Raw genomic sequence first — 12961 nt, 5'->3', positions numbered from 1 at the left:
ACATATTTATTGTGAATACCACTGTCACTCTAATTTAATTATTGTCAGTTTATTGTCTCACTACTGTATGCCATAACCATTTAATGAAAATGTGTTTGTGCAAATAAATATAGTCTATTGTCTATTGTCTATATAAGGTCCTAATCATAAAACAAGAATGTGTCCATAGTACACGGATGCCCCACTCGCACTATCATTGTCTATGTTCAGTAGACTGTGAAATTGGGATCAAAACTCTAATATGGCATTAAAATTAGAACAGGAAAGATGTGTACTAAGTTTCAAGTTGATTGGACTTCAACTATATCAAAAACTACCTTGACCAAAAACTTTAACCTGAAGCGGGACAGACGAACGAACGAACGAACGAACGGACGAACGAACGAACGAACGAACGGACGCACAGACCGAAAAACGTAATGCTCCATCTACTATCGTATAGGTGGGGAATAAAAACTGTTAACAAAAATTTGAAGTCTTCGAAATACCTAGGATGTTATACCCCTGGAATAGATTACCTTATCTGTATTTGTAAAAACCTTTCGGAATTTTAGGTCCACTCCTCAAGGCTCTTGAACTTCGTACTTTATGTGGCCTTTTGAACTTAAAAAAAAGGATGCAATCAAACGGCAGACAGACATTACCATGGTTTTATCCCTTATTGTTCCTTATCAATAGCAATACAAATATACGTATTGAACGCTTCAAAGACTATGTCCTAGTACCTCCCGATTGTTTCCAATGGTAAAATAGTATGGACTGGATACGGATTTGTTTTATAATACGCCAACGCTATATATGTCAAATTAATTAATTTCCATGGTAGGATTTTTTCCTTTGTTTTTTTTTTGAAAATGTATATTAGTTTAAATTAAGAACATATATGGTCCTAATCATAAAACAAGAATGTCCATAGTACACGGACACCCCACTCGAACTATCATTTTCTATGTTCAGTGGACCGTGAAATTGGGGTCAAAACTCTAATTTCATCAATCGTTGTGTCAAACAAGACATGTTTCCTCTTGATATTGACTTTCCATTTAAATGTACAAGGCTCCGTGTGTTTGATTAGCACCAATTTGCTGTGAAGCCTCAGTTTTCAATCGACGCAAATTTTTTTACCTAGTAAGAGTGACACAGTTTTGATATAAATTGATCCCTTATATAGGGATTGATAGTGAAAGTATTATTTCACCAAACAGAGGTATTTCACATTCTGCTTTATATGGTCTTATAAAATTACCAAGAAACCAGTATAAGACTATTGATAAAAGTTTTAATAACATTGCTGTTGTGTAATCAGTTTTTTTGCAGCTTTTTTTTTATTAATATCTGTAAATAATTACACTTTGGATCAAAATATTTGATTGATCTGCTTTTCTGTGTTAATTGGTTGTTTTTTTTTTTCTCAAAGTCCAGTGGCAAATATTCATGCATATTCAGGAAACCAAGTAAACAAAAATGTACGTAGGTTTGACAAAGTGGGTCGACAGGGATGACGGGACTGAAATTTTGACAGCCACTGTAATATGAGGGCGTTTTGCCAGGCAACAGGCTACCTACTGACTTCTCAAATTGTTGGTGCAAAGGTTTTTTAACGTGCAAAGAGCATGTTCCCGATATGCGGTGTCAGATTTTAAGTCTACCCTGAATCTGACAGGGGGTGGCTGCATATTTATACATCCTGCACAGCCAAATGGACCCACTCTTTAGCATGGGTTTTACTGCTAAGTGAGAGAATTCCAAGGATGACCATATTTATGTACTTTTGATGTTTTGAATTGTATACACAATTTTACTTAAGGCTTTGAAAAAAATGCTGTAGTTTTTTTTTATAATGTTCATGATTCAGTATGTGGAATCTTGGACATAAAATTAGTTAGTTTCTTGCCAGGTAAAACCTACTCCAAAGTGAAGCTGCCAAAATGTAAGCATACAAATGCATGTCTTATACATTAGCAGATAAAGAATTTTAAGGCTGTGTTCAGTAACTGACAGCATCCTTTGACACTGTATCATGGAATATATGTTACTTGTACCCATGATTTAGTCATCTATAATGCAGATATTAAAGATAAATGCATTTTCTGAAGTGATTTTTATTGTGTATTTTTCTATGGACCTTCTGATATTCCTCTATTGAGATGAGAAGAAGCATGGTTTTGTACTTACAAAACCAGTTTAACACCACCTCCAGGACAAGTGAGCGTGCCCACAACAATTTAAGAACCATGCCTATTATTTTTTTATATCAGTGTTTTTTGTCCTTCGAATTTGGTGGATGGCAGAATCAATATTTTCTGGTTTTAGTGTGTTTTGGGATTTTTCTCATTGGTGTATACCACACGTCTCCTTTTATCTGTGTTTTTTTAATACATTTTATACATCAACATTATAATGAGGTTTACAAATCAACAAACAACAAGACAAATCAATTTGAATATACTTTAATTTTTGAATGAACTTTTTTTTCACAAATACACTTTACAGACATAATGATGAGAAAAGATGGTTTTAAGTATCTTAATAATTAAGTAATTTATTGGCTTTGTCAAGGTTAAAGTTGTTTTTGGTATAGTTTTAAACATGGCACACATACAATTATTGCCACTTCTCTGGTTACCACAGATATGTCATCACACAGGGATACAGTAACATCTTTGGCACAAGTTTTAAGTTGCCATGGTATCAAATAAATAAATACCCTTATAATAATATATGCTGCATCTTCAAATAAATAGCTACTCTAATTAAAAGCCTAAACTAGAATTTACTGGAGAACAGACAAAAGTTGAACTTGGACGATGCTTTTACCTTAAATCCTTTTACATTAACTTACGCCCAAAACTGTTTAAATAACTTTTACATCTACACATTTTCTTTATTATGAAGAAATGTTTCAGAAACCCTTACCTATTTTGCATAATAATTATTTGAATGATCAGAAGTCCCCCCCAAAAAAATATTTCAATCAAATTCAAAAATTATTTACAAGTGTCAATCATTTTGAAAATGGGAGTAAACAATAATCCAGCATTTATTGCAGACGACATGATGAGACAAATATTTAGTTTATACAAAAACAAATATACATAATACTTGTATAAAAAATTCACAAAAAAACTGGATATGAAAAAACGGACCAGTTATTATAATATTACATATACAGGGTTAGGAAACAAACGTTCTAAAAAGGTTATATGTTTTTCTACTGATTAAATAAGCTGGGCATTATTTCATGAAGTATTTCAGTAAAGCCTAGTTAATTTTGAACATTTTTATTATCTGTGTTGCAGAAACAATCACAACTTGATTCATGATTTGGTCGCGATGTAGACATCGAAAAATGCCTAGTCTGCATTTCAATTTTTAACCGTAATTCTTAAGGATTCCTCAACTTTTTGATGACTTTTTTTGAAAAAGCCTGAAAATATTTATGACTTGATAACAGTATCATGAAAAGCCTTCCTGAAACAGCTTCATGTAAAAAGACCCTTATTGGAAATTGCTACAGGACACACATCCATAGAGATTCATTAATATTAGATATAGATCTTTTAAACTGATGTAGCTAACATTAAAACCTATTGGTGAAAATACTGAAAAATGCATGAATTGAAAAATGAAAATACATTGACCATAGGTTTTATCATTTTCTAATTAACTGAAATTTAAAATGAAAGACAAAGATTAAGATTTGTAGTAACAAAATTGATTGCCATTTTTTTGTAATCAAAAATATTTCATTCTTACCATGTGTTAACAAACCTGTTAACAAAGGGGAATATCTCAAAATTCATTTATGTTCAAAATGCTTGCACAAAATCTCACAGACACTTTAAGTCTAGAAAAAAATTATTCGTTCAGTTTAATACAGTTTTGATAATTATTCTTTTTTGGAAATCATCTTTAGTTGCTTGAAAGTTACTTTTGTACACTTTTTTTCACTATTTTCACCAACTTTTTCCTACACTAAGCCTACTCTATTCACCGAATACATTAAACTCAATCAAAAAAATTGAAAGAGCTGTATTCATACAAAAAAATGTGTTCCCTGAGTTCATAATTCAAAAATCTGCCTTGCTTGATAAAAAAAAATATTGCTGGTTATCATTTAACTCCCATTTTCTAAGCAAAGTCCTTATTCTCATTTTCTCAATTTCCAGAAATAGGAATGTCCCTTAAATATTTTTCTCAATCACACTTTCTTGAAAAAATAATGGGGAACATCTCAAAATTCATTTGTGTTAAAAATGCTTACACATTATTACATTATTTTATGGTAATTAAGCTACCTATTTTAGTCTATTTTTTACGAGAAATAACCTGTGACTAGAACCAATTTTTTATCATGCAAATTTTGTCATGCAATCTATACTATTTTTACGCTTGACCAAAGAGCAAACTAACAGTGACTGGCATTTTAGTAAAATACTAAATAGTATAAATATCCTATTGAAAATCTATTTATATAAATACAATCCTCAAATTATATATTGACAAAATATCAGCACCATTTTATATTCTGAGATGTTCCCATCATTTTTGTCAAATGTTTAGCGTTGATATCACCTGCCAGAAAGCATGAATGACTTATCAAAATCTACATTGATCAAAACTTTTTATGTACAAAGACAAATACACGAGGAATATAAATATAAACGAAAACAATTTCTGGGTGAAATATTGATATCTTTTTAACTTAACAAAGGTATTTTACACATGTCACGATACACACCCTACTAACTACTACATATTTACTAACTAAACCAGGTTAAGAACCTAGTTATCACAGATAGTAATGCAGGGGGAAATCTCAAAAATGTTTTTGTTTGTGAAACTAACTACTGAAGAAAGCCCAAAAAGTCACTCCAAACATTATGGAGATGCAGATCTTATGATGAATATTATTCAAATAACAAAAAAAAAAATCTGACTATATAGCAAACATTAACATTTTTGAGAAGACCCCTTTCTTCTGTGACTGAGACATATTTTTGTACTTTGGACCCTGATGATTCTTTATATTTGTACACTATTACTATTATTATAGCACTAGGGGCTGTTTACTTATTTATTTATGTGCCTTTTCATGCAAACGCTGACACAGAAAAAAATCACATTCATGGATAAAGCTAATATTTACAGACGTCGACAAAAAACAAAATTTACACAATCCATTAAAGTTGTTTCCAAATGCGTGGTTTTCTTAAATTGCAAAATTATTTTCTGTAAAACTAAAGATGCAAAAGAAGGAATTAAACTGCAGACATGTTAAAAATTTTACAAAATATCCAATTACAAACTTCTTAAATTCTTAAAATGAATTATTGCTAGTAATTAAAATTAAGCAGATAGTAATTAAAAAAATATAGTAATAATCAAAAGCAATCAAGCAAAAAATCAACATCAGGACTGCTAATCTTATATAAAAAGCAAAAGCTTTTGATATGCGTAGAACTTGTGCACACTGATCTATTGAAACTAACTGACCAAATTTTCGTAACAAATAGATTAACACTGTCCATAAAATTTGTAAAAATGTATAATAAACAATAACATATTTTTCTAAATATAGGAAAACAACCTTAATTTTACATGTATTTACAAGAAAACTGTTCACATGGTGAAACAGATTCATTCATTTGAAAAAGTAATTGTCAGCTTTTAACTTCAAACATTAAACCGATTTTCCTCAATGTCAAACTGATAGAAAATTTGTAATTGGCTTAGCACCTTTTTTCAATAAAATGTGTAAAAAAAAGATTTGTTTTCCAAAATAACAGCACTATTTTTTTCTGCGTAATTGTAATATTTACACCATAACAGTGAAAAAAATATTACAAATAACAAATGAAATATTGTTTAAGAAAACATGCAAGACCATTTCTAGATGGTTATTTGTATATTTTATAAAATTAACGAATAAAAAACAACCAAGTGAATTAAATTGTAGAAAAACATTTCAAAGATAAATGCATAACATTAACTTAGACTTTTTATAAAGAGCTTACTTCTAAAATTTTGAACTAAACATTTTTTTCTATTCAAAAAGACTTTATTCAATACATGCTCTTTTTAAAAAAAAATCAATTCAATTTACTTTTCGCGTCCATAAAGTAAGAAAAACAATTTGAACTTCTATTTTCAAATTTCTCCTGATCATACGACATTCAAAAAGAAATGGAACTTATTTCTATAACAGTAAAGTATTGCCTCTTTTCTAAACCAACATGCAAACAATAAAAAAATACCTGAAGTTTCATTCATTTGTTCATTGTAACTTTTGTTGACCAAGACCCAGCTTAGTTCTTTCAAATATCTTATGCGTAGCATACCAGTAAATCCTATTAGCAAAAAGTTGGAACATGAAGTGTACAATGTCAAAAATAACAAATAATACAAATCCTTGCCATTCAAAAATTCTCAATTTGCCAAATGGATATGGTCTACTGATTTTGACCCCGTATTTTTGTATATTTCAAATGTTTTACAAAATGTCAAATATTTACTCAAGACTTGTGGGAATTATCAAGAAATTTATATTTGGTAGACCTTACTCCTGAAATTTTTAGGGTTGGTAAAAAATATTTTCTCTTTTACTAATAATGAATTTTTGGTCAGCATTGTTTTTTTTTTAATTTTTAATTTAAAAAGGTAATCGAGAAAAAAGTGCAATCTGAACACAATGTTAGAAGAAATATTTTCCAATGAACACTATTCCAGGAATAAATTATTGCCATTATAAAATTTAACAATACCCTCAACCTTTCAAAACAGAGATAGAATTTAAAAAAAATTAAGTAGTTTAAAGTTTGATTGAAGCAGAATAAAAAATTTGGTAATAAAAGATTTTAACAAAATTAAACTTTTAGAAAATATATAAAAGGTATATAGGGAATCTAAATCTATAAAAACATATATCCCTACCATTCACACATATAATTTTACATTTACGAAACCATGCAAATATCGTAAACAAACCATTTTTACACCCCATTTAAAAATTGTTACTTTATCACATTTCGATAAAAACAATAAATGTATTATGAAAAGAAAGGGAATAAAAAAAAAAGTTCTACGAATAAATACTACCAATAGTTGATAAAACTATATTTAACTTAAAAATAAATGAAAGATAAAACATGATAATGGTTTCTAATATTGAATGAAATATATATATACTGGACATTCATTTCCGAGATAAAAATGTTTAAAATATCTGTTGGTTTAAACTTAAAACAAAAATATCATTAAAATTTCACGGAATAGAAATCTCTTTAAACCTAAAATTAACCTTAATTAAAAATTACAAATAATAAAATGAAATTTCTGTGCAAGCCTAATAAATCAAATGGAAAAGTATTTATTTTTATTAATTAAATATCAATTTAAAAAATTAATTAATGAAATAAATTGCCCAGTATTTAAATGTAAAGTGAATGAATGCAAAAAAATAAACAATTATAACGTCATTTTCAATTAAAATGTAAATAATCAAATAAAAAGAAAAATATAACATGAAAAAATAATATACAACCTTTATATACAACATGTTGAACTAGCCATTATCAGTCTAGTTACCATGACAATGAGAAAAATGGATGGGTAGACCAAGAACAATTTAAATTTTGATCCAAGTTTTTAAGGATCCCTTTTTCTTTGGTATCAACTGATTTCATAAAAGGGTCCTGAGAATTAACAATTTTAAATTCTAATTTGTCATTTCAAAAAGCATATCTCTAAAAATAAAATGCAAAAATATTGTCATGGCAACTAGATTATTCTTCATTTTTGTGGATTTTTCTTCACTGAAGACTCCCATCCATCAAACAATAGATATACGTTTTGAATTAAGTACAATCATTTATCACTAACCATACATCCCCAGATCTTTTTTCTTTAGTATCTATGCACTCAGAATTTATAAATTCAAAATTTATCATATCACAGGTTTTGAAATTACATTAATGCCTATATTATTAATAGTTTTAATTACATATCATAAATTATTAGTCACTGCATGTAAAATTGTAGCAAACATTTCATGTTTTTCCTAAGACATAAAAATTTCTACATTTAAATAAATACTACAAACCTATAAATTCTTTCTAATACTGTGAAAATACCTAGATCAAACAAAAATTCCAGGACTTCATCAGCGGATTTGACAGAAACATTACTATCTTTTTAATGGTTCTTGTGATAAAAATTAAACAAATGCAAAAAAAAAATCTTTGCGTATTAATCTTTGATTCAGGAAATATTTTCAAAATGTGATAGAATAAACATGATATAGGTATTTCCACAGCCAATCTACAACTTTGGGATGAGGGTTGAAATTTGGTTTTCTACATGTAAAATTTTGACTGCATAGAACATACAAAATACAACAGTTTGTTTTTTGGTAAAATTGCGTAATTCAACAAACATTTAAAAATATTTCGCAACAAATAACCCATAAGAATTGATATATAAATATCCATAATAGTAATAATAATAATAATAAGCAATAAAAGTTGTAAACAATATAGTCTGAAGAAGGACCTTTAAATGCAGTTTAAGAACAATCCATTTCTTCGAGACAATTTTTCCTTCAGCCATTATGATCTTTTGTGTTATTACACCTCCTGAAGATCTGAAAAGAAAAGAAGATTAATCAAATACATATTTCTTAAATTATGAAGTACGGTCAAAATCACTTAGTCTTTAATTTCAATGGATATTTCATTATGTCATTTTGTTAACTATCAAAAACTGCAGTTCTTGTAGTTTCGAAAAAATGAGGAATTGTAATTTCTAACTTATTTGTAAATTACAAACTTTTTTCCAAAAGAATATTGGTTTTTTTATATCTGCTTTTCTGGTAGCAGTTTATACGTGTATACATTTTTCCTCTGTTCAGAATTCATCTCTCAATATTTCATGAAAGCATATCAACAGTTAAATAAAGACATTTGTTTTGCATGCACACATATAAAATTGCGGTTTTTATCCAACGCATTCATAGGTTTGAACGTTGTTTTCAATTTAGACTTATTGACAGTTAAATAAATATATACTTCTGCAAATGGCCTCAGTACAAACGACAAGTACATACACATAATGCTTTAGAAGCATAACAGGAATTGCCAAACAAATTAAAGAGGGAACTAGTGTTTTACATACCATTTTGCTCTACCATTGTTAACTAATATCCATTCTGGAAACTTGTAGCTATCAACTGTCCCTGCAAAAGAAGCATTAAAAAGAATAAGCATAACTGATTTGTCAATGTCGTAAGCTTCAGATTATCAATATCATAAGCTTCAGATTATCAATGTCATAAGCTTAAGATCATCAATGTTATAAGCTTAAGACAAAAATTTAAATCTACTTTTTGGGCATTGCTGTCCACATAAATGGAGAATGTGTCCATGGGACACAGATGATGCCCCCACTTGCATATAACATTATAAATAGGCATAATTCGAGAACAGTAAAAGTGACACCATCCAAATTCGAATTTGATCTGAGTTTTGTGGTTATAAGCATTGTGTATATGTTTCATAACATTTGGTTGAGGCAAACTATATTTAGAGAACAGAAACCTATTTTGGGACAAATGTACTGACGGACGTACAGACGGAGAAGGGTAACACTTAATGCCCCCTCTGGTGACAGCGGGGCATAAAAATAATATACAACTATAGCAAGAGATTATCTGGTCTGGTTTATTTGTCCAATGCAAATGATTAATCCCACAGATTAATATGAGTAAAAGTGTGATTTAGTTTGATTAGAAATAATGTTGAAGTTTGAGCCTATTTGCATGACATCAACCGCAAAATACAGACTTAAAAAATGAAAACAAAAAATCTAAATTGCATACACATCACACATAAAGCCACATTACAGAATATTGTGCCGCTATTATATTACTACTCATCTCTACTAAATCTATTATCTCTGTCTGATCCTGTCCTTACCTCAAAATTAAAAGCAAGAAAAAACATTCTTTTCAATAACTTTCCCATGATACTGGTCACAAATTATGCTGGTTTATATGAAAGTTATGATAGTTTCATATGTAAACTACTAACTCATCTATATACTGAGGGCACAAGTCTGAGATCTAATAATACTTACAGCTAAACTGTGGCCAGCTAAACCATGGCCTAGACTGAGAGTTGGCTGAGGACTGGTGGCTTGAAGATACAGACTGTCCTGACTGTTGTAAATGTCTAGTGGACCAGGGCTGTTAGCCAAGGGTAAACCACGGCTTGGTGAGGTAGTTGCAGGGAAGGCAGATTGCCCAAAACCATTCAGCATGGCTGAAAAAAAGTAAATAACATTAAAAGATGCAATACTTAACTTGTTTACAATGGATCGAACATGTGAAAAAAATGATGAGATTGTATGTTTACCTATGTCATACAAATTGGTACAACTTGGATACTGTAGATTCACTTGTCTGTCAACTCGGAGGTTGTGAGCTCTGACCCCACTCAAGTTAGACCCCGATCTTAATTGATAAGGACTGCCAGTTTTTCTGCAGAAGGATGGTGGATCTCTCTGGATACTACAGGTTTCTCCTACAATAAGATCTAGCCACTATGATATAGCCAAGATAGCTAGCTGTTCTAATGTAGTTGGATTGAGGATTTTTTCTTATTTTTCCTTAGTACCATACTTGATTTCTTTGTTTTGACAAACTCTGTTTTCAAGCCTTTAGGAATTTTATGGTATCTTGAACTCTGAACCTCACAGATCACATCTTTATCCACAAAATCCATTTATATTAGTTATCCACAAATAACAATTAATCACCTGTTTGTTAATTTATTGCAAATCAATGATTATAACTGTGAATGCACTCTTATTTTGAGGACAACTACTGTAATTCGCATAAATAATTTCATTTTTGCAATTTTAGACGGTGTGTGAAAATATTTATGATTTGGTTTTTTATGCATGTTAACAGAGCTTGATTTGTTCACTATATCATACATTTTCAACAATTCTAAAATCCTTGTATAATTATTGCATGACTACTAACAAATTTCAAATGAAATATCTCTTCAGTGAATTATGAAGACTGTGTACCCGTACTATCTGAATGTTGGACGAAACCATAAAATATCTGATCAAAACCATAAATTCTTCCTGAAAGAATCTTCTCAACATTTTTTCAAATGAAAACTAGTCCACAGAATTTACTGGAACTTTTTAATGACATGGACTTAAGCAACTATAGGTCACAGTACATACAGCCTTCCACAATGAGCAAACCCAAGCCATATAGTCAGCTACAAAAGACCAAGATATAACAAAATGTGAAACAATTCAAACTCAAAACCCAATAGCCTGATTTAGGACAAAACAATAAACGAAAAAAAAACCAATCTGGCAGACGGCAACATTTTTCATGTGCCAGAATAATTTGTTTATCCTCTCTTACCTGACAGTCCTTGTTGTGCACGCTGTGCATTAATCAACTGTTCACTAACACGTTGTAGTGGAGAGGACATGTTAGGTTGGGGAGACGGCTCGCTCCGCTGAATCTGTAATCCGGTCAGCTGACTAGTCTGTGCAGCACCAAGATCAGTAGCGTATATGGCAGTCGGTGAAGCATGTCGGTCACCGGCAGGGGATGGGGCAGCAAGATAGCTTGTATAACCAGGGAAGCCTGAATAAGAGAATAGACATTCTCTTAGACATGTTATGTTGAAACTTGCAAGACAAAATTTCATCAAATTTGAAAAAAATTCAAATTTCCTTGAAATAAAACATAAGTCATAGTGAATCCATATATCGATTTAAAATTTTAGTGTTTTAAAAACTAATTTCAATCAAGATAAAAAAAAATACCATTTAGTTTTGCTGTTTTGAATTTCAAATGTTTTTTAAAAGTGAGAAAATTCATTATGACTTAAATCAAATTTTTCAAATACATATTTATTTTGTCTGGCAATCATAGAAATTCATTAACGTGATTTCAGAAACATACACAAAATATAACATGTTTCATTAGCCCTCCAAATATGCAATGATAAGAATTTCATAGGACAAATCATTACAATTTGGTGGGGGATTTGTAACAAATATAGGCTTGGCTTCCCTGGTTTTGCATGAACATTAATATAACAAGCACACAACATTAGGTTGACTAAATATAGTTAAATCAAATTCAAGCTATCTAACTATTCATATATCTAAGCCAAGTTTATCATTATCACTAATATGCAAAGAAGCATTCCGTTTTTAAAACATCTAAATAAATTTTTAACCTTTACAAAAATAAACTTATTTCTTTTGGAAAAGTGAAAATCCAAAAATTTCTATTTTGCTAAAAATTATAATGTTAGTTTCTAAAATATTTATATTAAAAATAAGTATACCCCAAAAAAAAAATGGTTACCTATTGTCTATTTTGTATATTAGAAACTAAATTTTATGTCAGTCACATGCAATACACTACCAAAAGCAAAACTAACTTCTAAAAAAAAAAAAAAGAAAAAGAAAAAAAATCATACATTTTTTTTCTAACTAAGCAGTCTTACAGATCTTTGTGTGCTTGGATTACTACTGTTTACATGCAAAATCAGCGGAGCCAAAATGTTTCATAATCTTGTTATATATTACAAACATAAGGTCACATGATCACCAATTAACAACAAATTGTCCAATCAGAAAAAGCTGTAAAGTCACATGCATAAACATTAAATCTAACAACATCAACTAATTTCAACCATTTTGTTCACTGCCAGAACAAAACTAGTATGCTCTTTTATGTTCTGGTTGAAATCTGTTGATTTTAGATTAAATACTACATCAATTATAAGGAGGCATATTCATGAGGTATGCTTATCAAAATGATCAGAAACATTATCTACAAATACTATATTTTTCTGTTTGTTCACTAAATAAAATAAGTGTCTGTTTAGTTCGAAACATTGTTTTCTATATATTTTGGATT

The 12961-nt window shown here is 29.8% G+C and overlaps 1 protein-coding gene across 2 annotated transcripts in view; it reads right to left on the bottom strand.

The window, feature by feature from the left end:
* Window positions 1-2434: 2434 nt before the first annotated feature.
* Window positions 2435-12961, bottom strand: part of LOC127711697 (RNA-binding protein Musashi homolog 2-like) — a 107875-nt gene continuing 97348 nt past the window's right edge. For both annotated transcript variants that reach the window (XM_052217809.1, XM_052217810.1), the window contains 4 exons: window positions 11444-11671; window positions 10132-10316; window positions 9172-9232; window positions 2435-8641 (listed from right to left, as the gene is read on the bottom strand). In XM_052217809.1, coding sequence (XP_052073769.1) covers window positions 9194-9232; window positions 10132-10316; window positions 11444-11671 — 452 coding nt within the window. In that variant the 3' untranslated portion in view covers window positions 2435-8641; window positions 9172-9193. The remainder of the gene's footprint in view (window positions 8642-9171; window positions 9233-10131; window positions 10317-11443; window positions 11672-12961) is intronic.

Source organism: Mytilus californianus, unplaced genomic scaffold (assembly GCF_021869535.1).
Source record: "Mytilus californianus isolate M0D057914Y unplaced genomic scaffold, xbMytCali1.0.p SCAF_8, whole genome shotgun sequence".
Classification (NCBI taxonomy): Eukaryota; Metazoa; Mollusca; class Bivalvia; order Mytilida; family Mytilidae; genus Mytilus; species Mytilus californianus.
Note: the sequence above shows the minus strand (reverse complement) of the source record. Positions and strands in the feature narration are given on the sequence as shown.